Source organism: Centruroides sculpturatus, unplaced genomic scaffold (genome assembly GCF_000671375.1).
Source record: "Centruroides sculpturatus isolate CEXI.00-Female unplaced genomic scaffold, Cexi_2.0 scaffold153, whole genome shotgun sequence".
NCBI lineage: Eukaryota > Metazoa > Arthropoda > Arachnida > Scorpiones > Buthidae > Centruroides > Centruroides sculpturatus.
The window spans coordinates 833,765-853,259 of record NW_019384491.1 but is presented as its reverse complement, the minus strand read 5'-3'; the positions used below and the strand labels follow the sequence as shown (position 1 = coordinate 853,259).

General features: G+C 35.7%; 1 protein-coding gene across 1 annotated transcript; it reads left to right on the top strand.

Moving 5' to 3' along the window:
* The first annotated feature begins 10,726 nt into the window (after positions 1 to 10,726).
* On the top strand, positions 10,727 to 14,208 carry LOC111621784. The gene is made up of 2 exons (XM_023364032.1): positions 10,727 to 11,274; positions 13,010 to 14,208. Exons 1-2 carry the CDS (start codon positions 11,252 to 11,254, stop codon positions 13,860 to 13,862), a joined length of 876 nt encoding a protein of 291 aa, XP_023219800.1. The 5' UTR covers positions 10,727 to 11,251; the 3' UTR covers positions 13,863 to 14,208.
* The last annotated feature ends 5,287 nt before the right edge of the window (positions 14,209 to 19,495 follow it).

Sequence of the window (19,495 nt, the reverse complement as noted above, 5' to 3'; positions counted from 1 at the left end):
TATAATAGTAGGTTTCAAATATTATTGGTGTATATTTATTTTACACCAGCACATCTAGGTGGGATTTAGACGTGTTACATTTCAAAACCGTTAGGATAATAAATTACGAGGGGTTGCAGGGGAGACGAGGAGAACGAGGGAGAGAGTAGAGCAAGGAGAGAAGTGAGGCAGTGCGACAGCTGGTGACGACGTGAAAGACGAACAGGTCAAAAAGACATCATGAAAGCGAGAACATTTTCGTCCCATCAAGACGGTTACGTACAGTACATATATAGAAATTGGGCTGCTTTTCTTTTGGCAATGGATCATATTCAGTATCCATCAGATAGACTGGAGCCAACTGACAAACTGCTATTGAATGAGAAGCTACAGTCTCCGCCCCCAACACCACAAGATTCACCTAAACCTAAACTAGACAACAGGAAGGCAAAATAAAATGTAGAAGAGCCAATATTGAGAGAAGCCAGACATTTATTGAGTCGAGTAAAGAAAATATGTCCCGAACTAGGTAATAATTTCATTTGCAATAAGAACAGAGTAGAAATTAGAGAAAGTGCTGCACGAATATTTGAATGCATATGGGGTTATCAGAGAACTTAGAGCCTCCAAAAACGAAATAAATCATAACGAAAAGTACAAGACCCGTTTATACTCAGAGGTGGTTAGCACCGGATTTGAGGAAAGTAGAACTACAAAGACAATTTATAATTCATTGAATACAAAGGTTAACAACGAGGGAATGGGAGGGAATCAAGCAGTCTTAGTATATCCAAACAACGAAGAAGGCCTGAACATCAATATGAAAGAGGTAACAAATGAGAGACTCAATAAAATAGAACCGCACCAACTAAAAATAAAAATAAAAAATGTCAAAACAATTAATGCAAATGGTATATGTATTAGGGTAGGAAGTATGGAAGATGGAAAAAAAACTTAAAGAAGCAATTGAGGACCTTCCAGAAATCAGAGATAGAGTCAAATGTAAAATATCTGAAGGGAAAAGACCAGGAGTTATCCTCTTAAATATCCCTAACAGCATCACGGATGAAAAACTAATAGAGGTAATGATAGAACAGAACAACATATGGAAGGAAATGGATAGCAACAGTGTCAGAGATGCATGCAGAATCAGTACAATATTAAGGAGAGGAAAAGCAAAGGAAAATTGCCGACATGCCGTTTTATCAGTAACACCAAATATCCGCAATATCTTAATAGCTCATCAGCATATCTCCATGTCATGGACTAATATACATGTTGATGATTTTATACCAATCACGCGATGCTATCAATGTTGTGGATTCAACCACCTTCCGCGTGATTGCACAGAAGAACAAAAATGCAGTCATTGTTCTAAGGGCCACCGTTATAAGGACTGTCAACTACTGAACACAATACCATTTTGCATAAATTGCAAAAAAGCTAATAGGAACCTACCGCCAGATAGAAAAAGGTCAACAAATCACAACACACTCAGTAGCCAATGTCCAATATTAGCAAAGTTGAAGATTCAAACGATTGACAAAACTGACTATGGACTGTAATCATACTCTAAACACTCCGACTAACACAAATCATAATAGGCAAGAGAAAGACCATCACAACAATTCTGATGTAGGCCTTAATATTTTACATATTAACGCACAAAGAGGGAAAGCTTCAAGCTCTTTAATGATGCATAAAGCTAATAAGCTTGAAGCTGATCTAATTTTAATTCAAGAGCCATATACAGTAAAAAACTCAATAATGAGGCTTAGAAATTGGCAAATCCTTTATAAAAATAATGGGAGTACTCCAAAAAGCTGTATAGGGGTGAACAATAATTTGATAGATATAGCACTGATTCCACACCTTTCTTCTGAGATAATTACAACAGCTATAATACATCACAACCCTCCTTTATATGTAATAAACACCTACATATCGCCATATATGAACGATGAGGAAGGTATTAATGAACTTGAGAAAGTACTAAGAAAAGTGGATAGTGAAAATGTGATTGTTGCTGGCGACTTAAATGCCAAATCGGAGGTTTGGTTTAATATACAGGAGGATAACAGAGGTCGGCTGGTAACTAACTTGATGGAAGAGTTTGGTTTAGTCTCGGTTAATATGACCAACCATCCGACTTTTTTCACGCCACACACTAGAGGTTGGACAGACGTTTGTCTGGTGTCAGCGGAACTGGCGCAAATAGTAGAGAATTGCGAAACTTTATTATGTACCTTGGCAAGTGACCATAGGTTTATCTTTACTCAAATAAAACACATAAATATCATCAACAAGAATGCTCAGGTGAACATAAAACAGACAAATTGAGATCTCTTTCGTTACTTATTTAATGAAACTTGGATAAATCATGACTTCCCACACATTAATATGAAACAAGACATTAATACCTTTGTTGAACACGTGACTAAAGACATTCAAAATGCAGGCAACCAAGCCAGTAAGACAATTACTGCAAACAAAAGAAAAACCCATTGGTGGACTAATGAGCTAGACAAACAAAAGAAAATAATTAACAAAACAAGAAAGCGGTATCTAAGGACGTTGGACAAGGAGACCAAGCAAAGAATTCGTGATAAGTACAAAAAATTACTTAAAGAGTATAAAAAGAGTATAAATGCTACCAGAACAAAAGCTCGGAGAGAATTTTGTAACAAGACAAACTCCAAAGGTCCGTGGGAAATTCCATATCAACTTGTCTTTAGAAATAAAAAGAAACTTAAGCTACCAGACATTGTTGATTGGAACAAAGGAATAGAAGATAGTGGAGACTACGATATCGATCCTTGATTATCATTTTCCTTAATAGGATCCTTGATTATCATTTTCCTACAGATACCAATTTGGATAACTGTAACACAGATGGCCTGTCAGATATAGAAGTAAACACTAACGAATACTATGAAACTTGCAGATTATTTACATTCAAAGAGATAAGACATGCCATCTCTTCTCTAAGAAATAAAGCACCAGGTCTGGATGGTATAACAGCAGAAATGTTAAAAAATGCTTTTGAGGAGATCCCAATCGTATTTGTTTATTTATACAATGAATGTCTAAAGCATGGTTACTTCCCGGCAAAATGGAAGACGGCGAATATAAAGTTAATCCCAAAACACAATAATCCATCGAGTCCTGGTGATTACAGGCCAATTAGCCTACTCTCTGTAATGAGAAAAGTCCTTGACAGACTTATTATTAAATGGATCAACCTGTACAAGAATGGTCATATGCACCAAAACCAATTCGGATTTCGAACAAACAAATCAACGATACACGCGGCATTAAGCATTAAAGAATTTGTATACAAAGCATGGGAGGAGAACAAACATGCTTTCTTCTTAATTGAAGTTTTTAGACTATTTACAAAAAATTAAATTTTTCGAGTCTATCTTTTAAATCCCTTTTATACCACCACAGAAGTAACAGTTTTAAAAATTGCTTTTGAAGAAAACTTCTAAAAAATTGGTAGAAAAAGTCCACAAAGTTAAAAAAGTCCCTCTTTTTTAACTTTGTGGACTTTTTCTACCAATTTTTACCTGTTTTAGAAGTGTTTTCTTCATTAGAAGTTTTCTTCAAAATCAATTTTTAAAACTGTTACTTCTGTGGTGGTGTAAAAGGGATTTAAAAGATTGACTCAAAAAATTTAATTTTTTGTAAATAGTCTAAAAACTTCAATTAAGAAAAAAAAATATATCCTGAGTTATCACAAAAAAATTGTAACTGTATAAAACATGCTTTATTAATAGCAATCGATTACAAAAAAGCCTTCGACCACTTCAGATGGCCACTCATAAAAAATCACCTCAAAGATGTTAACAATCCAAGAAGTGTCAACAAATTATTAGATAGCTACTTAAACGAAAGATTCATCAAGTTTCACTCCAACTACATTCATATAAGGAAAACAATAAACAGGGGTTGCCCACAGGGCTCCCGTAGCGGCCCAGGGCTATGGAATTTGGTGTTCGATACACTACTGACGAATTTTGACCATTGCAATGATCTAAAGGTCCAAGCTTTTGCTGATAACTTACTTATAATGATAGCAAATAAAAATTGCGATAAACTGACCAATGAAGCTAATGGAACACTTCACAAAATACTGCAATGGAGCAAGGAACAGATGCTTCCAATTAACTATGCAAAGTGTGAAGCAATGGTGTGTACTCAAAAAAATAAATGCGGACAGTTACAAAATACCCTTAAACTTCGTATGGATAATAACAGAATTAAACAGGTGAAAGTTTTGAAATTCCTTGGTATATTCTTTGACCCAAAGCTCAGTTGGCACCATCATGTGGAGGAAATTAGCAAGAAAACGAGTCAAAGAGCTAACCTCCTCAATTGGATTATTGGAAAACACTGGGGATTAAACTTTACAAACAGCAAATTAATTTATAAGATGGCAATTGAGCCAGCTATTTTATACGCTGTCCCTATATGGCAAGACGCACTTAACAACACACGTTTGCAAAAAATTACTGTCGATACAGAGAAGAGCAGCAATAAGGATTACTCGTGCTTATCGAACAGCTCCGACAGATGCAATACTGGTACTGGCTGGACTAATGCCAATACATATCACGGCAAGAAAAACAGTTTGGAATTGGCTCTGCACTAATATTCGGCTACACAGTTACACACAGGAGGATATTGAAAAACGTATTAAAAATAAAATGATTCCAAACAGCTACTGGAATATACCTGATATTATTTAAAAATATGAAATTGATAGAACTAGTAATGATATATGCCTCCAACTACACCTAGCAGACGTGCACAGCTACAAAATAAGTTTCGATTATAATCCTGAAACAAACAGATACTTTCAGTGGATAGTGTACACAGATGGTTCTAAGCAAGAGTGCGGAGTGGGAGCTGGTGTGTGCATTCAAAACAACAACAATAAGACAATATATCAGGCCAAATTAAAACTTGCTAAACATTGTAGCATTACGCAAGCTGAACTACGGGCCACGTACAAAGCAATCACCCAAATAATAGATAACTTAAATAAATACAAGGGTAACATAAAATTCCTTATTGACAGTAAGGTGGTTCTTCATGTCTTGGCAAAAACTGAAAACATCCCACTACTGGGCAAAGAAGTTATTAAAGTAGCACAATATCTCAGTACTACCTGCAATATTCAATTCAGTTGGATACCAGCTCATAAAGGTCATAAAGGAAATGAACTGGCCGATTCTTTGGCCAAAGTGGCTGGTACTCTCAGGACGCAGGATACATATGCCAGGTTACCAAAATCAACACTGAAAAATTCCTTAAACGAATGGGCACTACTTGAATGGCAGGAAAATTGAAATAATTCTACAACGGGGAGACTTTGCCACCAGTTTATTCCCTCTATTACTAATCGCATCAAGGCTAATTACTACAAACATAGATCCGAAACCACCCAATGTTTAATGGGGCACGGCAATTTTATGGCCTACCTCTACCGCTTTAAGAAGAGAAACACTAATAAATGCCAGTGCGACAATAATAGTGTAGGAGATGCCATTCATTTTATATTCCACTGTGAACGATATGAGGATCAACGCATTCCATTCTATAGGGAATGCCTTCAAGAAGGTCATAATTGGCCACCGACACTACAAAACATTTTTGATAAGAAAAATCTCTGGAAGTGTTTTGAAAGGTTTATTGAAAGCACCAGGGCTCTTCTGCCAGACTTCTACAGGAAAGAAAAAATTCTTGAGAATGAAACCAAGAACAGACAAGATGAGCAGGAAGACAGTGAAAAATCGGAAGAGTGATGTTATCAGCGATTGATTGATCAGCCGTGTATTCTTCTGTACATAGTTTAGTTGTCTAGTATTAGTTTAGTTTTAGATTCTAGATTTAAAAAATAAAAATTCCCATTTATATGTATCGGGTCCTCACGTACCATGTAATCTGTATTATTTTATCATAGTAAGCTGATATTTACATTTTCTCTGCGTGTTAAAATTGTAATCTGTTCTTAATGTTATTGTGACATTGCGGTGTTCATGGTTAGTTTATACTTACCCATAAATAATGGGTTTTGCATTTTACTGTAACCAGACCATTCCTCGTAATTGTTAATACTGTATAACGGTCTTGTCAACTTTTGTAATTTTGGTTATTAATAATTTCCGATGCAGCGCTCTGAGGTCCTAATAACTTTTTTCAGCATTACTTTTCCCCTTTTCCTTTATACTTCTCCCTTCAGAACCCTTCCTTCAACCCTTTCTTCACTCCTTTCTCTTCAAAGTGGGCTAAGTTTGCAAAAGCACAGCCCTTCCTCCTCCTTTATTATTGTTATTATTATTATCAATGCTTCTGTTATATATTGATAAGTGACTAGCAAAAAGACATCACTGCAGATTCATTCTTCAAGCTACCAAAGAACCAAGAAAACCTTACATGAAGGCTAGGCCTAGCCAGCCACAATTATCACCTAATGTAGATCTTCCTGTACAGATAATCACAGACACTGAAGAAATACAAAAGTGCTAACAGAATTAAAAACAAAATTAGAAACAAAACAAAAATTAGAAACAAGATTAAAAGAACACATCACGGATTTGAAATATAATAGCATCAACTCTTTTTTTTATGAACATTGCACAACCCACAACTGCAAAATAGATAAGAATGATGTTATAATAGTACACAGAGAAAAAAATTGGTACAAAAGAAAATTTAAGGAAAACTACGAAACTACTACAGACAAAAATAATATTAACAAGAATCTAAGCATTGAAATTCATAAAAACTGGCTACAACTATTAAAATAGAATGTTTATACAGTCACAGGCGAGGCTGTGTGCGGCACTCTGAGAGTGAGACGCTACAAGTTATGAGGCATGTGGGGGAGGCCGTCAAGTCGGGAGGGAAGGGAAGGTGACTGGGAAGTATGGAAGGTGTCTGACAGATACTGTACGCACAAGATACAACCTATCTATGTAACAGACTGAAGAGGGGCAAAAGCCCGAAATGCGTACTGTATCTGTATGGATTAAAAGTGGATGATGAAATTATTTGTCAAGTGTCAATAAATTCACCAAATCGTGACATTGAAACAAACAAAACAAGACAACGACACGGTTTCGACAAATAAATAAATAAAGTATTTCATATTGAATAATTGTAATTCAATTGCCAGTCAAATTCTGACCACTAAATTATAACTTTTTATTTACCCTGTCAGTAATTATTAGCAGTTCTTTTTGAAAAGACCTGAACAACTGACAAAATTAACTCCCATCGAGACAAGAGGAAACAGAATTCTTCTTGTCTTGGGTGGGGGATTTTCTCCTCAGAAACCAGCAGAGCACAAGAAAAAAACAAAGGAAATGGGAAACAAGTGTAGGATAATGGGCTACATTAGGAAAGAAAAGAGACAGAAGAATGAGAGAAGATGAAAAAAAAGAGACTCTTGGTACGAGGACCGAAGATAAAGAATACCATGAAGGTAGGCTCTGATGGTCTAGATTTTAAAATAAGTTAGTCGTCCCTGGACTGCCATCTTGCATCACCAAAATTATTATTTTCTGATTTGCATTTTAAACCCCAAAATACAACCCACCTCCATAACACCAAATTAGTAAAATGTCATGTCAGGTTGAGCACCTTCACAACCAAGAGGCTTTAGAAATTTACAAAGCCGGATCGGCTGGCAACTGTATTAACGCAAAGAATGCTGCTAATGTTACTTATACATGGAGGTGGTGCTATGAGAAAAAACGAGAGCAACATTAAATGCCTATGCTACACAATTATGTACAGTACATCTTAATATTTATTTGTTGTATCACTATTTTAAAGATATTTATATCACTATTTAAATTAAAAGATTAAAAGATATTTATATCACTAATATTTGTATCACTATNGATACCGGTAGCAATTTTTTCGTAGTTTTATAGGAATCGTAATTATAGGGGGTCGACTGTAATTTGCTGTTAAGAGAGATAGATGTACAGCAAGTGCTTGCTTAATATTGTTGAGGAAAAAGAGAGGTACATTTGTAATCATTCACAATTATTATTGAAATTTCTCTACAGACAGTAAAATAGATTCTATGAAGTGAGAAATAAATGTTGGAAGTTGCAAACATGTTCTAATTAGAATATTGTTTACTGAATTACTGAATTTCATCATATGCTAAATGATATAAATAATATCTTATTTATATCAATTAGCATATGATGAAATTCATTTCATTAATTAAACACAGTTTCCAAGAACCTATCAACAACATTAAGTGAGGACTTGCTGTATAATTTTTGGATACTGGAAATAAAGATTTCTATCAAGTTTAAAAAATCGGAAATTGGGATTCAACTTTTGACAATATAATAAAATTTTTGCATTGTATTGAGCTGCATTATATTGGATCTAAATACAGAGTATCTGTTATTAAAGTGTATCACTTTAGACCACTCTTGAGACAAAACTGTTAGAGATAGATCAATAAACTTTTGTAGGCACATTTATCTCAACATGGGAAAACTTTGGATATAGTTTCAAAAATAGTTAGTTTCCATTGCTAGGGATCTATGAAGTGTCATAAGTTCCCAACCTAACCTACCCTTATTTGAAACTTTTAAAATTAGAAGGCAGCTACATTTTATTTATAAAATGGTTTTTCTGTTTTACATTTCCTGAAGAGCGCTGATAAAATAGTGGCTGAAAACGTTCAAACATTGAAGTTAAGCATTTCTTTGCTAGAAGTTTTGCATTTAGGTGTGATTCTCTACTCTAACCTACTGTGCATAACTGAAAGACATGTCATGAAAAGTATATATAAGATTAATGTCTTAGTGTTTGATGCAAATTTAGTAGCTGTAGTACTAATAGGTGATTCATAGTGGACTTTTGTATATTACATGGCAGCAAGTTTTAAACTAGAATATTGGACAGTCATCAAGTTTCTTACAAAAGAAGGCCAAGTGCCCATGAAAATCAATCAATGTATGGAAAAGCTTTACCATCATATACCACTCAAAGAATGGGCTAAACATTTTCAATTAGGAAAAGAATTCCTTGAAGATGACAGAAGATTTGATTATTCAGTAGATGCAGCAATCTGTAATCAATCAATCAATCACTCAGTTGATGTGATGGAGAAGTTGATTCTTTTAGATCACTGGTTGAAAGTGAAAGAAATAGTAGCAATGACCGACATGTTGGATACAAGTGTTTGGTATATATTACATGAGCATTCAGGCATGAACAAGTCAGTGCAAGATGTGTTCCCAAACTTTGTTCTGTCCAACAGCAGCAGTATGTAGAAAGTGCACTGTTTACTTTTATGAAGCAGATAGTTGATTTTTTTTAAATCTATTGTTGCATGTGATGAAACTATGTTTCTTTATTATGACCCTTTTCCAAAATAGAATCAAAGGAGTGGCAAAAACTGTGGGAGAGAGTCCCAAAAATGGCTTAAATATTGCCATCAACCAAGAAGATATAGCTACTATTTTTTGGGATTAAAAGGGCATATTGATGGTGGACTTTAAAGAAAGAAATAATACTATAAATGCAAAATATTATTCAATGTTTTTACATTAGTTGTGTGCAGATATGTGAGAAACATTGAGGAAAATTAAAAAGAAGAGTGCACTTGTTGCGTGACAATGTAGCCATCCACATTGCAGTACTTACTCAAGCTGCCATTTGAGACTGACTTTGAGCAGCTCAGTTACCTGACTTAAAACCCGTATCTGGCCCTGTCAGACTATTTTTTTGTTTTCAGATTTTAAAAAAGCTCTTTGAGGAAAACATTTTGACAATGAGGAGCTGTAAATAGCAGTAATGGATGATTTTAAACAAAAATCTTCAGAATAGTTATAAAAAGGGATTGAATGCTTTTTAAATATTGTCATAAGTGCATTGAAATCAAGGACAATTACAACAAAAAATAACCATTGTTTGTTTTTTTCCCTTGTCCTTTCTTATTAGATCAAGAACTTATGTCACATCCTACATATAGGCCTTACTGTCACATCAGCATCAAGGAGAATGCTTTGTCACTCTCAGTCACGTGTTACTATTGGGTTATAACTTTAGTAACAGTTGAGTGCAACATTTCTGGATTAATGAGGCTCACTTCCTTTTTAGTTTGCTTCTTTAGTTCTGATAAATCTGCAACTCCACTTATATAAATTTTGCTTTTCAAATAGCCCCATAACCAGAAGTTACAAGGTTTGAGATCAGGTTAGCAAGCAGGACTTTGCATTGGAAAAGATTGACTGATCACTTTTTCATGTTAGACACCAAACATGCTAGACAGTATATCTCCCACAATGATTGCAAAGTGAGGTCTTTCACCATCTTGCATAAACATTACTCAAACATCCTCTCAGCTGTACTTTAGAGATGACAAAAGTTTGTAGCATGTTTTCATAGTGCTGCTGCAACAGTGGTGCCATTATAGACACACTAGCAATAAAAATTGTAACTGTTTTTGAAACTGTAGTTTCTCCATATTGAGATAAATATGTCTACAAAATTTTATCTGTCTACTACTAACAATTTTATATCCAGAGTAGTCAAATAATGGTATACTTTAATTACAGATACCCTATATATTTAATGTGTAATTTTTATTCAAATCATTCTATATACATAGGATGATTTGCATTTCTATTTAAATAATCCTACATATTGTGGTGGTGCCCACCATGTTTGTTTTTGTTTTTTTCTTTTTTTCCCTTCATGAAGGCTTAAATGTGGTATTCCTTTTTTTACTAAAATATTATTGTTTATATGTATTATTAGTAACGTTATGTCAATGTAAATATTCGTGTGTTATAATAATTGTCTATTTTATTTTTTAATTTGTAATTTGGGAATGTAACACAAGGGGGCGCTAGGGGCAACTGATATATAAGGAGTGTAAATGGATCATGGGATACTTTTTGGCTGTTTGAAGACTTTGGCGGGAAGAAGAAGAAAGAAAAGGACCGAGCGAAAAGGGAAGAATAGCAAGATCTTGGATTAAGAACAACTAGTCACATTGTATGTATGTTTCCCCTTCGACCCCGTTCTGGCTGTACTCCTAGTGTTAATATACGATTATCTCTGCTCTTAGTGTTGTCTGTTTTCTTTGTCTACTCAAAACACGACACACCACATATGGCGTCCGCGACAGGATACAGCCAGTAGGGTCATAACTTGTATTTTCTATCCGGTGTTGCATTTAGAACTGTTTGAATATTTTTATATATCTGGATATATCATTGTCATTATGTCGGTTAATGTACAGGAAGACGCTAGCGAACTGGGAACTACTTCCAATAGGGAAGGTGAGCCACCAATTATATCAGGGTACCTCGGAATGGTCCCGTTCTTTTCTGGTGAACGTGGTTCGATAAATGTAATACAATTCTTTAGATGTTTTGAACAAGTGGCCTCCCTGGCCAAATGGCGGGATGCATCGACCCTGATAATAACCTTAAGGGCCAGGTTGAAGGGTAGACCATTATTACTGTTCTGTGAGAGTGAGGCAGTGCATGGTGAGGACTATGAAAGGATAAAGGGGGACATGATTAGTGAGTTCTCGCCCAAAACTACAAATGCTGCAATGGCAATGGATTATTCGCACTGAGCAGAGAAAAGGTGAAAGTGTGAGGGAGTTTACTGTGAGAGTCAAGTCCGCCATGGAGGTTTTAGAGCTTAGCTCACCTCAGTACAATAATATAAAGGGTGAAATGTTGAAGGAGCAATTTATTCGAGGGCTTGTACTGCCAATTCAGCAGGAGGTCATTAGGCTGGAACCTAAAAATTTGGAAGAGGCAGTTAGGCAAGCAGAGAATTTTGTCCAGCAGAAAGAACGTTATGCAAGGGTGGAGTCAAAATGTGCGGTCGTTTCCTCTGAGGAGGTTGCTGTGGACAAAGTGGAAGCTTGTGTAAATCAGGTTAGAGAAAATAGCTCATCATATGAAGATGAGATAAAGGAATTGAGAAGTAAGGTGGAAAGCCTCACGACATTAATGCAAAGTGCTTTGTTGGGAAATAGAAGAAGGGGTAGAATTCGACGGGAACAACCGCAGTGTTTTGAGTGCGGAAATATGGGGCATATTCGTAGAAGTTGCCCCCATAGAGTCAATTTAAACTAGAAGTTTCCCACCATGGGGGTCAGCATGGCGGGAGTGAGTGCATCAAACTGACCGGTCTGGAACAGAGTGCAAGGGGTCTACCCGTGTGCAGGGGACATGTTGGTGATTTGAGTGGTGTCTTCTTGATAGATACTGGAGCTGAGAAATCATTAATTGACCAAAACATAGTTATGGGCCTGGACAGTCCAGAATTTCTCGAAATGGACGTATCTATAAAGGGCATAGGAAGTACACCAATAAGATACCAGAAAGGTATCAATATAAATGTAAGAATGTTGTCTGGCAAAATTATATGTCACCCATTTGTAATTCATGATACTAATAGCAATTTTGGTTATAGCGGCATACTTGGTATGGATTTTATCATGTGTGATCCAAGTATAATAAGAAGTGTGTCCAAGATGCTATGTACTGGTGCACACGAAGATGATATACAGACCGACAACAAAATTTCGGTCACATGTAACAAGATAATCACCAATAGCGTAATCGAAAAAATTCCTATTTCTCATATAAGCAGCGAATGGAAAGAAAAGGTTAGGTCTGTCATCTTAGAAAACTCTAACTGTTTTGCAATGGCCATCGAAGATTTAAAAGGGACTACGAAATTTATTCATGAGTTTGAGCTCAAATCTGATAAGCCTATACACACCAAACAGTATAGAATCCCGCATGTGCTCCTTCCGAAATTAAAATCTAAACTTGAGGCATACTTGACTGCTGGCATTATAGAGCAGAGTGTTTCACCATGGAACTCTCCGATCCACTTAGTTGAAAAGAGGGATGGTGACATCAGACTGACTCTCGACCTACGTAAAGTGAATGAGGTTATGGTAGGGCAGGACTTCCCCATGATGCGTGTACATGACATCCTTGCACAACTGGANCGCTAGCGAACCGGGAACTACTTCCAATAGGGAAGGTGAGCCACCAATTATATCAGGGTACCTCGGAATGGTCCCGTTCTTTTCTGGTGAACGTGGTTCGATAAATGTAATACAATTCTTTAGATGTTTTGAACAAGTGGCCTTCCTGGCCAAATGGCGGGATGCATCGACCCTGATAATAACCTTAAGGGCCAGCTTGAAGGGTAGACCATTATTACTGTTCTGTGAGAGTGAGGCAGTGCATGGTGAGGACTATGAAAGGATAAAGGGGGACATGATTAGTGAGTTCTCGCCCAAAACTACAAATGCTGCAATGGCAATGGAGGAATTTATTCGCACTGAGCAGAGAAAAGGTGAAAGTGTGAGGGAGTTTACTGTGAGAGTCAAGTCCGCCATGGAGGTTTTAGAGCTTAGCTCACCTCAGTACAATAATATAAAGGGTGAAATGTTGAAGGAGCAATTTATTCTAGGGCTAGTACTGCAAATTCAGCAGGAGGTCATTAGGCTGGAACCTAAAAATTTGGAAGAGGCAGTTAGGCAAGCAGAGAATTTTGTCAAGCAGAAAGAACGTTATGCAAGGGTGGAGTCAAAATGTGCAGTCGTTTCCTCTGAGGAGGTTGCTGTGGACAAAGTGGAAGCTTGTGTAAATCAGGTTAGAGAAAATAGCTCATCATATGAAGATGAGATAAAGGAATTGAGAAGTAAGGTGGAAAGCCTCACAACATTAATGCAAAGTGCTTTGTTGGGAAATAGAAGAAGGGGTAGAATTCGACGGAAACAACTGCAGTGTTTTGAGTGCGGAAATATGGGGCATATTCGTAGAAGTTGCCCCCATAGAGTCAATTTAAACTAGAAGTTTCCCACCATGGGGGTCAGCATGGCGGGAGTGAGTGCATCAAACTGACCAGTCTGGAACAGAGTGCAAGGGGTCTACCCATGTGCAGGGGACATGTCGGTGATTTGAGTGGTGTCTTCTTGATAGATACTGGAGCTGAGAAATCATTAATTGACCAAAACATAGTTATGGGCCTGGACAGTCCAGAATTTCTCGAAATGGACGTATCTATAAAGGGCATAGGAGGTACACCAATAAGATACCAGAAAGGTATCAATATAAATGTAAGAATGTTGTCTGGCAAAATTATGTGTCACCCATTTGTAATTCATGATACTAATAGCAATTTTGGTTATAGCGGCATACTTGGTATGGATTTTATCATGTGTGATCCAAGTATAATAAGAAGTGTGTCCAAGATGCTATGTACTGGTGCACACGAAGATGATATACAGACCGACAACAAANCATAGAAAGATTAACCCTTCCACGTAAAGATGGCAGACGTGGCCTGATTGACATAGTTAACCTCCACTACAAACAAATACAGACATTGCGTAAGTTTTCTACTAAAAAAACAAGAAATATTACAGTTGCATGAAGCAGTAACTCTAGCAGACTCAAATAATACACCATTAAATTTACATTCACAACGTATGGACACAACACAACATATAAATAGCATAGACATCGTTAACTCGAGTAAGGTTTATAGCATTAAAAAAAACCAGGTGTTTGGGTCCCTGAAAAATTTTTTTTTATTTTTGAAACGTTTTTTAGGTCCCCAAATCTTTTCAATATTTTTTGCCCGCGCAAAAAAATTTTATCGCAATTTTAATCAACCTTTAATGACGCGCGCTTCACGCTTTATTGCTTTTTAATGTTTTTTTTAATGGGAGTTTTTTATCAAAATTAATTAATCGTTCTAAAGTCATAGTGCATCGCTTTTCCTTCAATAAAGTTATTTAAAGCAGCTTTCTGATGTCAAAAACGACCTCCAATAGTTTTTTAATTTTTTTAATTAATAGATTTTATTATATATATGTTTAATTAATTAGGGGAGTCAGAAATTGCAATAAAAATTAATTTTTTAAAAATATAGGTTTACTTTCTAGTCACCCTACTTTAAACCCTTCTCCTCCCGAGACGTCTGAGAATGTCCCGGGAAATATGACACCAGCTGTTCTCAGGGTCATCCAGATGTGTAAACAATGACTCATCGGTGTTAAATTTCACAGAAAGGCAAGACAAACAAAACTAAATGATGAAGCGTTTTAACCAAAATTAACGCATTTCTTTCGTTTTTTTCAGTTTTAAATATTTTTTATGCTTAATTAAAAATTTTTTTAAAAAGGTGGACAAGAAGCAGTTAATCAATTGTGGGAAGAGCCTATATGGCTAGCATCTCCATATCAACCGAAATAAAAAGAAAAAGAAGAAGGAAAAACAATCGTGGGCTCAAAAGGCACTCCATGGCAGACATCCTTATGACGTGGCCCAGGATTTTGTTAACAAAACTGCGTCAAATAGCTGGTTAGCTCGGGGATGCCTCTTTCGCACAAAAACACATTCGCCTAGATTCAGACATTATTAACCATACTGAGGACGCGCCACATTTCATTGACAGAGAAATAAACCTGGCATTCTGTAATTTACACTCTGGTAAAGCCCCTGGACCAGATGACATTACTCCTGAACTTGCTAAAAAGTTATGGTTATTAATCCCTAACCAATTAATTAAACTATATAACACCTGTTTAACACATTCTATTTTCCCTCGGGCCTGGAAAATTGCTAGGATAGTACCGGTTCCAAAGCCTGGGTCCCAAAATGATGCAAGACCAATTTCACTGCTCCCTATACTTGGTAAAATACTAGAAAGATTAATAATGAATAGATTATCTTGGCATGTTGAAAGTAACAATTATCTAAGTGATGCACAATATGGATTTAGGCCTAAAAAATCTGCTGAAATGGCAATAGAAAACATGGCTCAATCTGTTCAAACACTACTTGATAGCTACAAATACGTACTAGGGGTCAGCTTAGATATAACAAAAGCATTTGATAGTGCTTGGTGGCCCTTAGTTAAGTTTCAACTACGTAAGATCAACTGCCCAAGTAATATCCAAAGAATAATGCACTATTATCTATGTCAACATGAAGCAATACTACAGTATGGTCAGCATGAGGTTTGCAAGACAATTACTAGAGGTTGTCCACAAGGTTCCGTATGTAAACCTCTTTTATGGAATATAACTTTTAATGCATTCTTGAGTGAAAACTTTGGATATACAAAATGCTTCGCATGTGCAGATGATGTCATGCTGTTGATTGGTGGAAGGTCCAGGACAGAATTAGAAAATAAAGTTAATGATATGCTACAGAACATGTGTAACTGGGGAAACAAACATAAATTATCCTTTAATCATATTAATTATAACTAAGGCAATTGTCTTTAATAAACCTGGAAAGCAAAACTTATATTTAAGGCCACCTTTATTTAAAATGAACACAATACCATTCATGTTAATAAAACACTGAAATACCTGGGAGTTATCTTAGATTATAGATTAGGTTGAAATGACCACATAAAATATATAACAGATCGTGTTGGGCTGGTATTAAATTCGTTTTCACAAATAGCAGAGAGAGATTGGGGGCTCTCTGCTGGAGCTATGAACATTATATATGATGGTATTTATATACCAATTATTACTTATGTTTGCGGTACTTGGGGCTGTTCCACAAGTAAAGTACACATTAGGAGGAAATTAATATCTTCACAAAGGCATGCCCTAATGATCACTAGAGCATTCTGCACTACTAGCAATAAAAGTGTACAAGTTATTGCCCAAACACCCCCTATTGATATTATAATCAGACAAAGGCAAAAACTACAACAAATTAAATGGGGAAATTGCATCAACCTCATCTCTGGCAGCCTAACTCCAAATGACATAAAATGGTCTTTTCCCTTTAAAAACACAATTCAGTATGGCATACCATTAAGCTACTTACATGATAACAATCATTCAGCTAATATAAAAATATATACAGATGGGTCTCGCATAAATGATTGCGTGGGTTGCAGCTTTGTGGTCTATTATGACAACAGTGTAATTTTCCAACAGAAAATTCGTTTAAATAATTGCTGTACTGTTTTTTCAAGCGGAGATGTACGCCATCAAAAATGTCATTACCTGGTCTAATAGTATATTTAATCATGCTAACATCAATATTTTGACTGACTCACTCTCTGCATACAACATCATCTATGGAGATAATTTACATCATATGGCTGAGAAGATCAGGAACTTGATCAGGCTTGATACCTCCACCTATGAAATCTCATGGGTTAAAGCCCACTGTGGAATATCAGGTAATGAAAGGGCTGATATTTTGGCCAAACAAGCAGCTGAAAATACAACATTGCCAATCTTATATAATAAAATTAGTTTACAAACATTACGACGCCTCCTATGGAATGATTGTATGCAGATATGGCAGGAGTTCTGGAATGAAAACTCTAATTATATTACGTATGAATTTATTCCAGACATATGCAACTTACTTAATTTGAAATGGTATATTCCCAACTATTATACAACGCAAATGTTTAGCGGACATGGGAAATTTGCCAGCTATTTGCATAAATTTACGAACAGACCTAATAATCATTGTCTTACTTGTTTAGTTGAGGATGGACTGAAACACTACTTTTTTGATTGCGTGATGTTAGAAAAAGAAAGATTTGAATTGAAACTGTTACTAGAAAAATATAGTGTCAATTGGCCCTGCAACTTATCGGACATTTGGATAAACAGGGAAATTTATAATGCTTTCTTTGAACTATCGAGAAAGACTAATTCTATAACACACCAAACCATCTATAATTAATTGTTAATTACATCTGTATATCTGTATTCATCATTTGTGACATTATTGCGCATGTATACCCTGCTCCGCCCGTCTATAAATATACACTTATCACCACTCTATTGTTTCTTATTGTTAATTAGTTATGTTTATTAACTATAAGTTAATTATGGTATTACCTATGGGCATTAACGCTCTAACCATATCAAATAAGTATTAATAATCTCGTATTAAGATACTACAACTGTATTTATGGCGACACCTGAGACATTGGACATCTGAAACATTAATGGGACTACACAATGTCATTAGACTTATACAAGTGTCGCTGTGCCTATACATGTGTTATTTTTCAACAACTTCATATTATTTTGTGAAGTTAATGTGATTGTTCTGGTTTTGCTTTGAGCAGATAGGTTGAATCCTCTTCGCACATATGGGTACAACTGTATAATGTGATATTGCTAAGTAACTACAATGTTTATAGTAATTAAATACCCTTTTTAGTGTATATATTAGAAATTATTCAGGTACCTACGAATGTGAAGGTGAGATAAGAATTTTGAAGTGCACTTATTTAGATATTAGAATATGTTTTGTGTCATCAATACGACCTCTACAAGTGACACTACGGTGTTCTTGGTGCTAAGTGCTCTTCATTATTCAGAAGACAAGTCAACTTCGGAAGAGTATCATATTATGCATTCTGTGTATTGTGTATATGGGTTAAGATCAATTAGAGTGCTTATTGTGCTTCAAATTACATCTTCAATGTTTTAGTGCTGTGTTCTCCATGTTTAAGAAGACAAGTCAACTTCAAAAGTGTATATCATTATGCATCCTCTGCAGGTGTATTTAAAGTGATTCAGTTTGCCTTTGTGTAGAATGGAGTTAATCTACAAGATAAGATATTGGTTTCCGTTATGTGTTATATGATCAAATTATAGAAGATGGAGCAACACTTGTTCACTTATTCAGTACACTGAACAGATAACTCGTTGCAGTGGACTGGAGTGACGCAAGTATTCCCAGACCTCAAAATGACGCTCTGGCAAACTTTTCTGAACATTGTGTTCCAGTGACTTTCTGCATCTTTGGTGCTACTGGATTCAAGCAACTACTTGTTACAACTCCTTATTTATTTCATTTTCCTTATCTGTTTTTTTTTTCTCTTATGTTACCTTTAGATAATTATCATATATTTAATGTACCGTACATATATTTGTATCTACACATTGTGTCAAATTATTGTTACTATGATCACACAAAGAATTATCAATATATTAACTTTATATATACACAATATTTCTGTAATATAATATAGTATGTAAAAAATCAATATAATGTTTTGTCTATTATTCTGGTGATGCTTACTGCAGTACCAGAATATGTATAAATGTATACCTTAATAAATATTGATGATGATGATAATGATGATGTCTGTTTAAATTGATTTTGTATTCTTCTTGTGTTCGCCGTTCGTCTTAACAGGCGCTGATCAGCATTTATGTGCTTACTGTGTTTTAAATTGAACTGTCAGTTCATGAACTTTCCAGATGTTTTAAAACACTATCCTGTGTACTTCCTCATAAAGAGTAAGGGAAGGACTTAATTCCTGGACACCTTTCTGTTCCACGCCATTCAGCTAGAACAGCACAACCAAACCACTGTTTGTGTCTGACACTCTGTGTTCATCCCAACATTGTGACATGACTGTGAATGCTGTTAAAAACTTTCTTGAGGAATCCTACAGAATTATTGGTGAATTAAAA